Raw genomic sequence first — 17644 nt, 5'->3', positions numbered from 1 at the left:
AACAACATCTCCCATCATTTGAATCATTACTCTAACAGTATCATCACTGCAATAGAGACATTAATTACATACCTATTCATACTTTTGTTCATTCAGCTGCTCATTTGCTCATTACCTAAATTGTGTGAAAACAATGCTTAAGCCGACAACAGGTTGCTTCACCCTCCATTTAACGCGATGTTCCTGAGACAAGATACACATCTCAGCCATTATTATGTGTGTCTTATCATGTTCTTTCACTTTCTGTCTTATGTTGAAAGACATTTCCCGTAAACTGTAGAAACCTGAAAGACGAGCAGTGAGAGACAGAGAGAGAGAGAGAGAGAGAGAGAGAGAGAGAGAGAGAGAGAGAGAGAGAGACACTCAAGGTGTTAGAGGGAGAAGGAGGAAAAGGGAAGTCGAGAGTCTGGAGAGAAAACGCGTGTGGGCGGAACATACAGTAAGCAGAAAAACAGGAACAAAGTGATAACATATACCAAAGTACACCTGCACACCTGAGCACAGCCACTCCTTTCCCAGGACAGAGAGATGATTGAGGAGTGGACGGAAGAAAATGCAGTGAAACCTGAAAAAACTTCAATATTTTACAGACTTGCCGACATTGATTCTTGTTTTGTTTGGAAGGATTTCGGAGATTAGGGAGTTTACACGTTGTTTTTGTTTTTGTTTGGTTTTGAGGGTGTGTATTATAAGTTGCTTTTGTTTAGAACTCGCAGCTTAGCGGCAGCAACTTCACATTCGGACTTTTTGTGGCCACATACCCAATGAAGATGTGGTCTGTGACGGTCATCACCCTCCTCCTGTTCTGCTACGGTGAGTACATGAGGAGCTAACACGGATCTCTGCTTTGATTTTCCAGATGCTGATTAGAGGCAGTCCAACATTTAAAGGGCCATTTTTTTCCCAACAGAGTAGTCCTAATGGGAGAAATAAACAATAACACAAAAGCAATAAAGGCCAGTAATATATTTGACAGAGAGTGATTCCCTCTCATTTAAAATGAAGGAGAGTCCCAGAACACAATGAGGACTTTGGTCATTTTAAATGATAGTGATCGATGGTGAATGCCATTTCATTTTACAGTCTGGCTGATATAATATTGACTATCATTGTACACCTTATATAAATGCTAATTTTGAATGTACTACTCTGTGATTTTCAACCTTGCGTCTTTCATATCCACAATAAACTACCTGGGCTGTAATATTAAACAGTAATATGACTATACGATGGTGTCCTGTATCCCTTTCTGGTGGCGGAGGTGGGAGAGATGGCAGTCATTTCCTTGTAACAAAGATGTGACAGGCAAAGTTAAGGAAGAAAGTCAAGTTTTTAGTTTCAGTCACCAGCAGAGACAAAGTCCATCTTACATAATCTCCTTGAAGTTCTTGGTCCAGTGTATATGTGCTGCTGTGTCACTCAGGCCTTAGCAGCTACACCATAAAAATCGAGCAACTGTGCCTCTCTCAGGACCTCATATATGGGGGATGCGGGGGCTTGAATGGCTTTGCAGTATGAGCTGTGATTGAAACTTTGGGCTGCAACATGGATAAAAGAAAGATGTAACCCGAGAAGCAAAGGCTGTCAGTGGCTCTTGTTACAGTAGAAAATGGTTTCAATTAACCACAAAGTACAAAAACAACATTATATATATAAAACAGTACTATATTATCAAATTGGTAATTCAATAGGTTGAATGAGAACAAAGACAGCATTACCAGCATTACCATCCGCCATAAAATGATTCACATAGACTTTGCTCCTTTGCCCTTTTTTCCGACAGGTTGTCTTTCAACCGGCAGTTGGAAAGTATATTTTCGCTCAAGGAACTTTAACAACATACTCCACTGGGACGCAGTGAACTCTACCTTATTCCCCGGCGAAAATATCACCTACAGTGTCAAGTACACGAGGTAAGACCCAGATGAGTTATTATTACACCTTTGTAAAAAACACCTTTGTGTCTCTACTTACAGATCCATATGGAGAGGTGGGTCAAAGCAGATAAATGTGTTTGAAGTGTAAACACTCAGTTAGCTCATAGCGTCAGTGTTTGTGGACTGGTAACAAATTAGTGCAGCTAAGTACAACCCTGGTCACCAGATGGTCTGTGCTTGACTGTGGGGCGCATATACAGTACTGCACTGTCTTAGATACATAAGATGTTACTCAAACCTAGCACACTGTAGTATACCCAAAGTGTTTTCATTATAGTGTCATCTCATACTGACAAAGACTTTTATTTTATTCGAAGGATAAGTCTGGTGATTCTATATAGGGCTGCAACTGATGATTTATTTTCATTGTTAATTAATCTGTCAATCTGTCAAGCTGTCTGGCTGCTTGGTCCATAAAATGTCAAAAAATGGTGAAAAATATAGATCCCTGTTTCCCAAAGCCCAAGGTTATGTCCTCAAAAGTCTTGTTTAACCAAGATAGGGATGGAATAGATTAATCAATAATCAATTAACTGTTGTTTAATTTAACTGATTAAAAATGCTTTATCTGACAATCGTAGATGGGCACAAATTATAAAGTATCTTGTTACAAATCAAAAGTACCTTCTTATTAAATATATCAAAATAAAATACAAAAATCCGGTATGAGAAAATGTATTTAGTTAAAATACAAGTAATTTGAAATTTTAAAAATACTAAAGAACTATTAAATGGATTTAGTTAGTTTATTTTGTAGAATTTAGTTTATCGGGCAAGTAACTTGGTGTGTACTTTATCTGTCCTTTAAACTACTCTGATTTTGCATCGAACATATAACAGTGGTTAAAACGGTATTCTAGTGCAGCCAACTTTCAATTAAAGAAATTGCTTAAAATTTGCAACCCTTGTCCTCCACCCAAAGATATTCAGTTTCCTGTCAGAGCGGGAAGGAAACCAGAAAATATTCACATTAAAGGAACTGGAATCTGAAATATTTGTACTAATCATTGCAGCTCTTTTTTATTGTTTTTTCCTGTATTTGAACAACCATTACAGATGTACAGGAAAACAAAACAAATAGGCAATGAAAATCAAAGAAAAGAAGAAGAAGAAGAAGAAGAAGAAGAAGAGAGATAATAAATAAATAAATAAATGAATAAGAATAAAAATAAAATGCATATCCTTGACAGTATACATTATCATAAAACCATGTTACATCTCATGTCCATTCCTTGAGCATAGACAGTTAAAAGTTAAATACGCCTAAAGAGGGAGTGCATAAATGTCAGCTGTCATGATAATCATCTTCTTAGTTACCTCATCTCTCCATTCCTGAAAACGATTTTTTTCTTTCGACTTCCAGTGTCTTAGGACTACCCTACTTCCAGTTATGAGGGCTTATTTCACCTATGAGCATATTTATGGGGATAGGTTATCTCCAGATCTCCATTGTTATACAAAAAACACATAAATGAGCCACAGTATCGCACTAGTTGACATGTTCCTCAATTACGATGGACATGGACACTGAAGCTACTTTTGAGCCGTTCCGAGGTACACTGTCCTCAAAATCATAGAAAATAGACTAATGTTTAATGACTACCTGACTAATGCTTGTTAAAAACTACAATACTAAGCTGATTTAAGGAAACTTTTTAGATGTCTTCAGTAGGTTGGGAAAGACACAATGGATTCAGGTCTTTCCATGAGATTTGCGTAAAGTAACACAAATGTAGAAAACAGAAGCGTTGTCCTTTAAGATACAGGAATTCTATGCTGTGTGGAGGCCATTAAGAGCTGCATTTCCTCTGCATCCTCGTCTCACTCTCTCTTCTAAAAATGGCTCTATCAATGAAATGCTCAAAAGCTACCATGAAGCTATTGAATTGTACCACTCTGTTGCTTGGATTCAACTGCCAACAGCCTCAAAGCAAGACTAAAGAGACTATAGGGGCTGTTACCAGCCATTAGCATTGGACTGCACTCTGCTCTCCTCAGTGAAAGGAGAAGGAGCGCTCATAATGCACTTGGCACTCATGGCTTCCATGTACAATTTTACTCTTTCTTCTCTTCGCTCATCTGTACAAATGGTCTCAACAAAGCGGAAATGTCATCTCGTCTAATTACTCATGACGCATTCTCCCAGACAAATGTCAAGTGCCTCCCCCTACCCTATCGACTTTTCTCCAGGACACTGTCACCTGGAATCGCAAGACTGACTTCCAGCATCAAATCAGCTGCAGGGGAAAAATGCTTTATCTAAGCCCGCTCAATATGAGTTCCTTGTTAAAACAAAAGCGGTCATTCGTCTCCTTCAAAAGGCAAATGATGAATGGGGGCTTTGGCATGGTCGGGGTGATCTTCTCGTGGTGATATCACTGTAGCCATGCGATGCACAGAGCTGCATCAGTGCCTCGATGTAGGTTAACAGAATTTTAAGACTTTGCTTGATAATGTTATTAATATCTTCAGGGAGTTAGACTCCACACAGCACATTTTGGTTTTCATACAGTACCACTGAAACTTCAGTAATACATCATCATGTTCCTGTCCTTCCAGTATCACAGTTTGATCACACTGTACTGCACTTTTTTCAGTGATGCTGAGGACCATTCGTACCAGATAAAAGAGGGGTGTCAGAACATAACTGCTCTGTCCTGTGACCTGACTTCAGAAACCCCATCAGTTCATGATGTTCACTACTGGGCTACGGTGTGGGTCAACAGTCACTGTCTGGGCCGAACCCATCCCAAATTGAAACCTATCGCAGACAGTAAGAATCTCCGTGCTCATTCATGCATTTTTTTGTTTCCTCTAAGCCAGATATAATCGATTGCATCATTCATGAATTCATCGTTCTTCGTGTCCACAGCTACTTTTGGCCCGCCCATCTTGACTACATACACAACGGTGTCATCCTTGCATGTGAATGTCAGCCTGCCCTTGGGGCCAAACGGAGTCTCTGTTGCCGACATCATCACCAACAGCAAACACGGGGCCTTCGAAACTGAGATTGATTACACCTTAAAGATCACACACCCATCGTGGGCGGTACAGGTGAGTCTTCATTTAAACAATAGATCAAGCTGTGCAAAAGTATTCATTTAGTCATGGAATTATACAATCCACCACACATGGTATGATAAAATGCAACAGATAAAAACAAAGATGAGTGCATGACAGGTGATCCTTGTATCTCCACCAAAACTTAACACACAGGATTGGAACCATGTATTGCTTCCATAAAAGGGGTGTCACAATTTTGATTATAAATTAAAAATCAATCAAAATAAGCTTTAAATTTCAATTATTGGAATCAAAATCAGGAAAAGTGATTCTTGCAGTATTTTTTTATCTCTCCATTCCATCCCGATTGTGTGTCCAAAGAAAAGAAAAAAACCCCAAAACAATTCTTCAAAGATTGTCAAAGATGTTGGGTAGAATTTCTTTTTCAGAGATCCTTTATCAATTGCTTTGGAAAGAGGGTTTACTCATGGGGGGGATGAACTTAACAGAAAGAACTGACACGGTTGCCAGATATCCTTTATTGATTTATTTAGGAAGAGGGTTTATTCCATACAGATTTTGTAAGAAACTGAATTTCTATCTTTTGTTGTTAATAGTTGAATCCCTGAAGGATGGCATTTTTTGTTGACCTATAAAATCTTGCCTAACCATAACTTGCAAAAAGCCACCAGGATAAAGTCAAGCTGTTGTTGTACAAATACTCCTACGATCCTAAATATGATCTTTTTAAAAAAAAAAAAAAAAAAAGGATTTGAAAATGTGAATGACAGTCAAAACCAATGATCTTTTGATCTTTAAAAATCTAGATGCAGAAGTGTAACAATGGTATAGTCGCCAGTGCTGAAAACAAAATGTTTACATTGAAAATGGAATGGAATTGTGGGTTTGAAGAACAGTGACACCCCTATGACACATATATGTTTCTATTTCAATAAAGGGACTAACACAGAAAAATCAGCTCCACATAAGTTATTTATGTTTTCCAATGATGATTACTGTGTTTATATAGATCTACTTTATATTTTCAATTATAGGAATACGACACCAAGACTGGCCAGTTTGTTGTAAATTTGAAGAACAACAAAACAGAGTACTGCGGCTACGTGGTCTACAAGCCTTCTATTGAATTGGGTCGCTCAGAGAGTGAGAAAGCTACCTTCTGCATCACACTGCCAGGTGAGGAGGATAAATACGACCTCTTCTCTTCTTACACGAAGTAGAAGTGTATAATATATTGATCAGCAGATATTGGGCAATAATTGCTAAGAAATCCATTATGATATGCCCAGTATTTAATACAAAATTTGGGTGTGGATGATTTCTTTTCTTATATTTTGGACACAGTAGGCTCTTTCTTCATAGTTTGAAAATCCCTTGTCAATTTTAACCGGATGAAGCTAATAAATAATTTCATATGCATTTCTAAAAACCTGACTGGAGGAAGCAGATTTGCCTTTATATTGTTTACAGAACTTTTATTTCACTTGAGGCAACAGTGTGACACATCTTACTGGGAAGTTTTCAAGGACCCACCTGCTGTTGAGAAAACACAATGAACTTGAGATGTGTTACATGAAGTAGTTTGTGCTCATTTCCTCAAGTGATTGCAGCCACATAGACTATGTAGTGGTTAGTAATAAATTAAGTCAGTTTGTTTTAAATCAGTCCCCTTTTTTTAAGACTTTTGAATCTGCAATAAGCTTCATTGTCACAAAATAACACAGAGGCAGAGGCTGGTTTTGCATTTAAATGAAAAACATTGGTATATTATCCGCATTGTTTATACTGTGAATCCATGTCTCTTAACATCCTCGTTAACTTCTGAATGATAGTAAAATGACATTATGAGTCTTTCCAGGACAAATGCTTTGGCTGTGACCTCTCTCTCCTCTTCTGTCATCATACTGATGAGGCAGGAGATTAGATTACAGTCTGTGTGCAAAGGTGACATTCTTCTCACCTCAACATGCCATATCTTGAATCTCTACTGCTTAAAATGACAACAACGAATGTCTACATGTTGTCTACATTCAACAACTACCAGCAACAATATACCTGTATTTACTAAACATGTGTTAAGCAATTCCAACTCTCAAAATAGACTCACAGTCATAGCTATCCTATTCCTATTGGGAAATCCACTTTTATAGGTTCCTCTGTAGATTTCTGTTCAGATAAGCGCCTGTAACCATTCCTGAGAGCTACATATGCGTACTGGTACATATTCAACAGTCCTTGGTCACAGGCATGCCTCAGCATGTGTGTCACAATGGGGATTTTTACAACACTCTGTTTTAAAGAGCTTGAGGGTATCGGATGTTACATACGTGTGTTTTTTTCCTGGATTAGTAAATGACACCAAGTCTCTTCTCCTTCAGAGGATCCTCTGAGGCCTCTGCCATGGCTTCTCACCAGTGCTGCTTTTCTGGTGGCCATAGTCATCGCGGCAGGTGTGTGTGTGTGCAACTATGTGAAGGGTGGAAAGGAAAAGAGCATGCCACAGCAATTGGTAAGACTATCCTTTCTTCATTGTCCTTTGGTGTGTCCGGGTGACAACAAGGAAATGTTACCTTACTGGAAAGTCAAACACGTTTGGCACATTGAGTACTGTATGCGTGTTCAGGGTGCTTATGTCACACAGAAGCCTGAGAGTACTTAATTACTCATTAAAGACAGATTTTGTGCATGTTGTTTTAGTGAAGTGAAAGAATGTTTCAGTGACTCATGGTGCTTTCAAGTAAAATAGTTGGGCAAATCCAGAAAATGACATCACCTTACTGTAATGCAGCTGTTAAAACCAGGAAAAGTGAACACTCACATATGTCATATCTTGATATAAATATGTCCAATATCTCAGTATCATATCACAATTGATATAATATTGATATTTCCTAGCCCTAAGATCACATAAAATTTTCATCAATCACGATTTAATTTTCTGAATATATCTGTTTATATTTTTCTAATACAATGAAAAGCTGTCGTTTTTTCCACAAAAATCGGCCACTTATGAGACGTTAACGGGTCTGTCTTCCTTATCTTCACAGGTAACCACTCTCAGTACCCGACCCGTAATACTACAGTCTCCGGATGGAAATCTCATCATTTCCAAACTGGTGATCTGCACTGAAACTGAGCAAACAGTTTACGCAACAATCCAGATGAAGCCAAATGTGCCATCAGTTGGGGTTGGAGGTTATTCTCCCCAGGACATCATCTGCCAAGCCTGGCAAGACAGCAGTGGCTCCTCTGTGGGCACAGGTGCACACAGTCTGGCCCCAAATCCAGAGGACACAAGTGCCCAGTCCTCTGAGATCTACAGCACAGTGGCTGTCCATGTTCCTGCTAAAGAGAAAGAAACCAGCAACCTACCATTGCTGTCCACTGGAGGAAGCTGGGATAAAGGTGGAATGAGTCCAAAGGTGACTTCACATGGAGTACCACCATTACCTGCACCAGATTCTTGTGACAGCAATCAAGCTAGGCCGCTGCTGTTGCACACGGTGCGTGATCCCAACGGACAACTCATGTTACCTTTGCTCAATTTTCAGTTACCAAGCAGCACAGGTGACACCGAGAGAAAACCCCTTTTATCTGACCTCATAGACTCCAAGGAGGAGGGGCCAACGTTATTATCCTTGCAGAGCTTCGATGGCTCAGAGTGGTCAGACTCTGGGTGTGGTAGCAGTGTAAACACACCAACCCAGCAGTACTGCAACACCCATTACTGCCCATCTCAACCGGTTGCTCCTGATTTCCAACCAGGATGCCAGAACGCACCATCATCCAGTGATGCCTCATTTGAATCAGGTTACAAACACAACTGGATGCCTGCAATCCTTCTTGGAGCTGCATCCAAAGACAGCTGTGAATACAGAAAGACTAACTATCCTTGGAACTGGACTGGTGACACAAAGGAGGACGAAGCAGAGGAAGAGGAAGACAGAGGAGAAGAGGAAGGATCCAGGAAAATTATTCTGGGAAACTGGGTGGTACAAATTCAAGACTAATTCTCCTCTGTGTAATCTTTGAGAGCAAAAACTTCCGTTGTTTCTTCCGTTGGACCTCAAATAATGTTAAAGACCTTTAATCGCAAAATACCTTGTTTAAGAAAAAAGAGAGGAGGATGAATGCAGATGAAGGGCTTTGCTGTCTGCTGTCTGGTGTTTTATTCAGAGACTCTTAAACATCCAGATCTATCCTGAACTAAGTCATATTTAATAACTACATTTCATTCCAAGCTGTGATACAGTATATTATGCTTTGCTGTAAATCTGGTTTTATTTATAAATCCAGAAATGTATAAAGTTAAGTATTGTATAAAATAAGTATATATAGATATTTCTAACTTGGGAAGAATTTGTTGTACATAGATTGTAAGTCCTTGTTTACTTTGTGAAGTTATTGTCAATGAAAAAACACATTTTTACAAACAGAAGTTGTATTTAAAAGATGTTAGATTGTTTTAAGTTCACAACTAATATAACCTCAGCTTGTCATCTGTTTATGGTGCAGATGAGTGACTGTTTTACACACAAGTGTATCATAGGCAGCAAATGGAAGATATCAACTACCATATAAAGTTTGAAGTGTCCCTTAATCATAATACTTCAGAATACCTCAGTATATTCCACATCAACAATAGTGTTTTATATTTTAAAATTTTGTTTAATGTGACATAAACACAAAGATTGTTGTCACTGTTTGTGCTTTAAGTGGTGTGAATTACATTCTTAAAATTCAACTAAGTCTGACGACTCAAATCAGATTTAGGTGTTTTCACAACAAACAGCTACAACTAACAAAGCTGCACATCTGCAGCTGACTTGATTCTTTCTCTGTAAAAGCAGAATATTAATCAACCAAAAGTCTTAATCCTGATTTACGGTAGGGACACTTCTGATGAGTGTCGCTTGACAGAAATGAAAGAGCGGCACTAAATTTTCAATTTATGTTTCGGCAAAAAAGTTTCATTTGTGTTCATGGTAACCAGACACTATCCTCCAGACGGCTTGTTCAGTTACATTATATCATCCTGATCAGGGCTGCAGCGACATGAGATTATCACAGTACGATAACCATTGCAGGAAATATCGTGGTTTCACAGAATCACAGTACATAGTATTACACATTTATAACTAATATATCAGTTACAATGACCAATATTAAATCCTGAGACATGAAACTTGATATAAATTTGAAATATATACATTTTTAAGAACAATAATTCGGTCCAATTCAGTACCTTAGATGAGCAAATGTGCATAGTATGACAACCATCACTCATACCATCGTATACCACTCCAACCCTAGTCTTTATCAGTAAATATATATATCCTTCTGAAAGCTTGTTAGTTACCCAGTCACACTGCATGACAAAATGTGATAGTACTAATAATATCTTTAAAATAACTGCTATACTATATTAGCACCTTTAAAAACAGAGTTTAGTTTAAGTGCTTTGACAGAAAAAGCAAACCCAAGAAACTCAGGAAGGAATAAAACTGAATAAAAACAGCCAAACCAAACACAAGGAAGCCCAGACTGAGGAGAAGTTAAAATAAAACACAAAATGTCAATATGAATAAATACAAGAACAAAAAGGAATGTGAAGGTGTCTGTAACATAACAAAATTCTCCAGGTGAGAGACAAGAAAGGAGAGTGTTGCGCAACACTTATTTTTAGTCGAAAACATTTGTGTCAAAAGTCTCGAGCACCCTGCCATAAATTAGTCACACGTAGACAGCAAGAGCATTTGTGTGTCACTATGACGACACATTATTGCAATTTATTACACTCTCTAAATACACAAACCCAATCTGTCACTTTTAAATTACAATGTGGGCAGTCAGCCTTAAAGATTAGAAATGTAAGCAAACCTGATATCGTTGTGGCTGAAGAAAACATTAGCCACAGTCTGACGTCTGTTGTCATACATTAACATGTTTAAAATGGGACCAAAATGACGAATTTATTATTTTTACATACAGCAACGTATTTCCATGTCATCAATGTTGTATTAAATGCATGAGAAAGGCTGCAGCTCTAAAGGGAAAAGGAAATTTGAAGTGACTCAAAGTTCATGAACTCACTTTGTTCCTCTCATTGTTTGCTGTTCTTTCAGGGGAAGAAAAATGAGCGTGTAAAACTATATTAGAAGGTGGGGTCATGGTGCAACCTAAGCCACGCTGATAACAGCAAGGTTTTTAACAGCTTGAACGCAATCTTTTATGCACAGCTGTAAAGTAATAATGTCAGGTGTGTTGAAACTGTGAGTCAGGAGTCATGTGAGTCACAATACAGACATTGTGAAAAAAGCTATCTGTCTGCCGAATTAATGTAAATTAATTTTGTTTTACCCTACAGATTGTGAACTTTTACTTAATGTTTATGTTGGAAAGTTCCTGTTGGGACATTGAGTTGCATTAATAAGATATTAAACACTGAAAAAAAAAACAGTGTTACTGTAAAATACAATGTCATTATTTTTTTTCTTATATTACTTAGATTTTTAAAAATTAATATTAAGGAACCTTTTCTCTGAAAACTGATGATCTTGAACTACAGTAATCAAAACCAAAAGGCTGTGAAGTGTTTTGAACTCTGACACCATACTCCTGACTTAAAATACATTTCTTGGTCAAAAACTTCTGTCACTTATTTCCAACTAAAGTAAGTAAATCATGCCAGAATAATAAACTTAAACTTGTTTGAGGTATTGAATATAAAATGTGCTGTATTTAAAAGGCAATGATCTTACATACTGTGCACAGCCTCACACAATAAAGAGGTCAGGTGGATTGCGCAAAGGATCCAATGTACAAATCAACAGTCTGCTGTCAAAGGTGAACTACACAACATTCACTGCCAATAGATATCACACTTGAGCACCGGCATCTCAGACAGCGCCGTTCACTCAATGAAGTAGGGGGAAAACGATATTGGCATCCGAACACGTACTGTTTTCAATACTCTAGAACTAGAATTATTGCATCACGGGTGTATGCCTCTTGAAGTTGCTGTTCCTGAGCTGTGGCATTGAATAATGGCCAGAACATTTTCTTGCAGAATATAATGATGTCACAGTGCATTTTACCTTTGACATTATTATATAAAACAATATTAATAATTGTATAGTAATTATTGTATGAATTCTTCAGTTATGACCAAAAGTGTGTTTTGAGATGTCACAGTCACTTGACCTCTGAACTTTGGCCCAAAAATTCTAATCAGTTCAACCTTGAGTCATAGTGGACACTTTTACCAAATTTTACGAAATTTACCAATGCGTTCTTGAGATATGGCGGGATGCCATCAGGTCACAGTATTCTTGACCTTTGACCTTTGGCGACCCAAATCTAATCCCGCTCATCGTTGAGTCATTTATCAAATTTAACAAAATTTCCTCAAGGCGTTTCTGCGATATGGCATTCACGAGAATATGGCACCACAATATCAAAATGACCTTTGGCCACCAAATTCTAATCAGTTTATCCTTCGAGTCCAAGTGAACTTTTGTACTTATTTAAGGAAATTCCCTCTAGGTGTTCTTGAGATATCGTGTTCACAAGAATGGGAAGGATGGATGGACGGACAGCCAGATGGGTGGACAACCTGAAAATATAATGCCTCCGGCCACAACATAGTCACGAGTGTGACTTTATTCTCTGTTCAGGATGCCTTAACATCACCATATCTCTCCATATGTGTGAGTGTAACTGGATTTTTTTATGAGGAAAACTGTATAAATGGATAAATAATTAGAATGAACAATAAACACCATTTTTAGATTATGTTCTACATAGTATGCTCGCACAATTTCAAGGACAGATAACCCAAATTTTTATCTGAAATTATCCCCAAAACACAGAGCAGTGTTGAAACCTGGAGGGGATTTACCTTTCCTTTCTATTCCTTTCCGAGCAGCTAGAAGAGGAAGTGGTTCTCACATTTAACTGTCCAACACTGAGGAGGAAACAGTAGCTATCTGCATCCATGGGACGTTTTCCAAGGGATAATATAAGCCTTGGGTGGATCTGTGGTTAATTCCCATTGGTGTGCTTGGTTATGCAACTGCTACCAGACACCCTAATGGAATAATTTACAGTAGAAGCCTGACCTATATACAGGTAATAGGGAAGAATAGATATATCTCATTTTAAAATGATTTTAGCTTTGAAGCAGCCAATCACAATTATAGTCAAATGTAAACATAGAATATCAATGAGCATTATTTATAAGGGGGTCTGGCTATCATTGTATTTCTATATTGTTTACTAGAGATGCCCCAAGACGATCTTATGGATCTGTATCAGAGCCAATCCTATGATAGAATGATAGTATCAGCTAAAATAAAGCAGCTCGAAATCCAGTATTTTCTTTAGTGTACTCTGTGTTTTGTTCACTTCAGCCTTCTCTTACAGCGTTCTTTAATCTGCTGCATGTGCAAGTAAAAATAAGTGTGTGAATGTGAAAAATTATGTTGGTGCACTGGTGCGGGTGACTTACAGCAAGCTCTGCAAAATGCACAGATTTGCTAAGCTCCAATACTTATTTGCAAAGAGCAGTGTACAAAACATTCTGGTAGCAGCTTCTCATTTTTAGTTGGGCCTAACCAGTCACCACCAAGTTACTCACTAGCGTTGACAGTCAGCGACTACTGAGCCCTGTACCATCGCAGCACTGTGATTTAAAAAGCATCCCACCATAAGGCACAAAAAATGTAGCCTGTCCTCTCAGAGTTGCTGTAATGCACAAGTTACTGGTAATTGTGACATGTGTCAGAGAAAAGGTAAGGCAGCGGTATTTCTTTTCTGTGGGCTGCTGTTAGTGTGTTTCTGTTAGGCAGGCAGTTATATGCGATTTCTGAGCTTAGCTTCCTGTGGAGTGTTTTGTAGTCCTAAAAAGTCCAACAGAGTGAAATGTCCTCTATGGAGGACTTCTGCACATCAACTTAAAATCAGGAGTCAGAACCTCCAAATTAAACTTTCAGCTTCAGTTTAAAAACTACAGATGTTTGAACCAGTCCCTTTAGCATTTGGATCAGGTGACTTGTTAAAAATAATGTGTATCAGATGAAGTAGTAACAACAATTATTTCAATGTGTTGGATAATATTTAATCAACATTTAGGGAAATATGGGCTCGACTCGGTATCTACAGAATCCCAGTGCAAAAAGTACTTTGCTCTGGATGGAGGCCAAAAAAAACTTGATTTAGACATCCATATTATTTACATGCTCTATGTTTATGTTGTATACTGTCTGTTATGAGGCAAGACGTGGATCAAAATCCAACTTCAGAGGTCAGAAAAATAATTAAATGTGACAGAAGGAACAGTTTGATAAATCAAAACAACAAACTGCACTGACTGAGTAGACATAGAGCACAGTTTGCAGGATAGTAGCTAAATGCTAACAACCTACAGCATGAAAAATGATGGCAGAATTAAATCAATACATCCTGTGACACAGTATCAACAAAAAACGTTACATTATAAACAAGTCAAACGCTTGTGATTTATTAAGGCCAGGCTGCCTTGTATAAACGACTTGTATCCAAGACCATTGCACTTGCATAACACAGGAACAGTGGCTAGACCACTGAGTGAAAGCAAAGAGGTAATAAAGTGTGGTGATTCAACCTTCACCTTCTTAGCTTCTTTCTTGGATGAAAAGAAGTTTTACTTTTGCACAGTCTGCTACCATGCCAACAATAAAGGCAGGTCAACAAGGTTTAGAAAGTCTCTTTCTATGTTCAGTGATTGCGCTGTAACTTTCACAGGATCAGGGACATTTTTGCTCAAATGTTAGAAAACAGCAACAGCAGAAGGCTGCTAATTTTTCTCATGTTGTTCTGTGCAAACCGGTATAAACCAGTAAAGGAACGTTGCACATTATATTTCATTGCTGTTAGGCATTCTGTGACCTTTCTCCTTAAAGCTCAAGCATGTCAATGAACATGATTCCTCTGATCTGCTATGTGAGATCCAGTCAGCTATGCTGCCGTTGACACATGAGTGGGCTCGGTGCTTGAAGTGAGAACAGAGTTGATAGAGGAGCACGGGGAAAAGGTAGGCATTGTAATTGATGATTTAACATGAGCCGAGAGCTGGAACTGGCAACGTACCAGCAAAGTTCGCTGTTGCGGCTAACACAAAAAAACTGCGGTGAAATGAATATGTGAAATGGCTCATGTTAGTGGGAGTGAGTGGGAGGTAGAGAGGCAAAAAAATTGGGTTAGATCCAGTGAAGAAAAACAGTGCATGGCAGCTGCGGCAGTGGCAGGGGGGGAATGAGACTCAAAACTATCTTTCTTTACAATCGCTTTAAGAGTATGCCTACATTACATAGTGTTGCTTTAATTGTCCACCTTAATGCACGCACACTGGCTTGCCTCTTCTTTTTGTTTTCTATCTACCAGCAACGTTATCTGCTTCATCAGCAGTATATTTTAGAAAAAACACACCTCGCATGTAGATTTTTTTCACCCACGACTTCCTTGTCATAACAGCAGGTGAGCCGCGTTTGGAGGAAGCTTGTTGTTCATAACATAACCAATCAAAACCAATGTGCACCGAACAACATCGCAACAACCAGGTGCACTTTCAAGTTTGTACAAAACTTAGGTAGCCCCACATTACATAGGAGAGGTTGTATCAAAATCAGTGCACTTACAGGAGGAATGTAATACTCTCTCTCTCGCTCTCTCTGCAGAGCATGTGTGATTGACAGTACACGGGAGGGGTAGAGGCGAGAGCAGATCATCCACCAGTCAATCAATCACAGATGGCATCATTCTCTTGGACAGAGTTAATAATTAATAGTATAAAATACTAAAATGGGTCGTCAAATATACATAGGCAGTCGTTTAAAATACCTTGGCGGTCTACCCAAGTCAAGACCATGTGTGGGAAACACAAACATTTGGGAAGTTTGTGACTCACAGAGGGTGAGAAAACCTGGAAAACAAAAGAGGATTCTAACTCAAAACACACCGCAGGGAGAAGGAGAGGGTGTTTTTTTATGGTGAGAGGGATTTCTGGTGGAGACATGGCACAGGGCATGTTGTCCAGCTTTTCATCCTGTTTTTTTTCCCCCTTATCTTCCCATCTGGCTCTTCTTTGGACAGGTGTCTAAAAAAGCAGCCTTTACTATGCTGGCAGCACTGACAAGTTTTTTTCTGTCTGTCTTTCTCCTCTTTCAACTCTCCTAGTCCCGAGGAGATCGAATGGGAGATTGCCGGGCAAACCCTCTTGAGTGCCACTGGCATGATGGAGCTTTGAAAGTGGAATTTTAGTTTGCCGAACCCAATGCTTCTGCACAAATAGAATTTCAATCACAGCTGAGGGTGTGCACCTGCCTTGGATCAATGGATATATTGATGGCCACTTAAGTCATTTCTAGTACTGAGAGCTCATGGGAGGCAACTAGCTTTGGCTCTTGAGTGGGGAAAAGTTAAATGCTGGGTAAAATCCAGATAAGCAAACTTGAATTCTTTCTTCACTCAGATTAAAAAAAGTGTTCTTGAAACTTGATATATGCCCTTGAATTTCCTTGATATACAAAGTCACATTAATGTTTAATGGCTCCTTTGAGGTTTAAACTCCAAAGAAGTCTTCACAAAGGCTGTTCTTGGCATATACACAGTTATTATAGCCTAATTCATTATATTCACTATCCATATATAAGGCAAAGTTCCAGCCAAGCGAGATAGAGAAAGGAAAAAAACTCCTTTGAAGAAATTATACCCCATAAGAAAATGTTTGAAAATGGGGTAAGAAGTTAACAAGGATGAGTTTGGGTGTATCAGTCATAAAGCTATCACCCAAAATCCACCCTATCTATAATTTCTAAATTTCCTCTTTTCTGATAAGGTGGATGGACTTATCCGGGTTCCTTGAAATGTATGCATGCCTCACTGCTAATGACTCTGTACTCTGATCTCAAAGTCTGATATGCCACCATAAAGTTACTTCATGACCGTTTCTCGTTTATTCCAAAGAGATAATGGAAAGAAACAGTGTGAGGACTGAGAGACTGCCAAAGAACGGTCTGTTTTATGTTTCCACAGAAGAGGGCTGGGATAAGTTGTAAGTTAAGAGTCTATTGCAAGAGTATCAGGAAATGTCACTAGCAAGAGTGGGAACAATCACTTGGCACATGTAAGGCCGAGGGAATACACTTAAAAGAAAGGTTAATATGGCTTAACTTAAACATACTTCAGGTTATGAAATATTCTGAGTTTAATACTGATGCCTCTGACCTACATAAGCAAACAAGACCATCAGCGAGAAGATTTAACATTATTTCTGCATATTTATTATTTATTATCTGACTTATCCAGGTCAGATAAGTCATCAGATTAAAAGTATTTTTTAAGGCGGGGTGTTTAGGATGAATTGAGGGGTCTCACCGCCTCAGGAAAGTAGCTGCTCTGTAGTCTGGTGGTTTACTTTGTTAACTTTGTTTCACCATGGTGAAATTACAGTTGTTAATCTTAACCAGCCACAAATCCAGCCATTTGCAGGATGCATTACTTTCAGTCCTCGCTTCCAAAAGAAATGCACACACAAGCCAGATCAAGATCTTCAGACACAAGGCGGTGGAAAAATGACCACTTTTTTACACAGGTGTTGCCAGAATCGACAAAGATGAAAGCTCCTTGAGGCGGCTTTAAAT

At 38.6% G+C, this 17644-nt stretch overlaps 1 protein-coding gene across 1 annotated transcript; it reads left to right on the top strand.

Moving 5' to 3' along the window:
- The first annotated feature begins 581 nt into the window (after positions 1-581).
- Positions 582-9663, top strand: ifnlr1 (interferon lambda receptor 1). The gene is made up of 7 exons (XM_073484754.1): positions 582-813; positions 1784-1913; positions 4535-4710; positions 4810-4994; positions 5999-6140; positions 7343-7473; positions 8012-9663. Exons 1-7 carry the CDS (start codon positions 765-767, stop codon positions 8972-8974), a joined length of 1776 nt encoding a protein of 591 aa, XP_073340855.1. The 5' UTR covers positions 582-764; the 3' UTR covers positions 8975-9663.
- The last annotated feature ends 7981 nt before the right edge of the window (positions 9664-17644 follow it).

Source organism: Pagrus major, chromosome 17, assembly GCF_040436345.1.
Source record: "Pagrus major chromosome 17, Pma_NU_1.0".
Classification (NCBI taxonomy): Eukaryota; Metazoa; Chordata; class Actinopteri; order Spariformes; family Sparidae; genus Pagrus; species Pagrus major.
The sequence above is the reverse complement of the archived record's forward strand: the minus strand, read 5'-3'. Positions and strand labels throughout refer to the sequence as shown.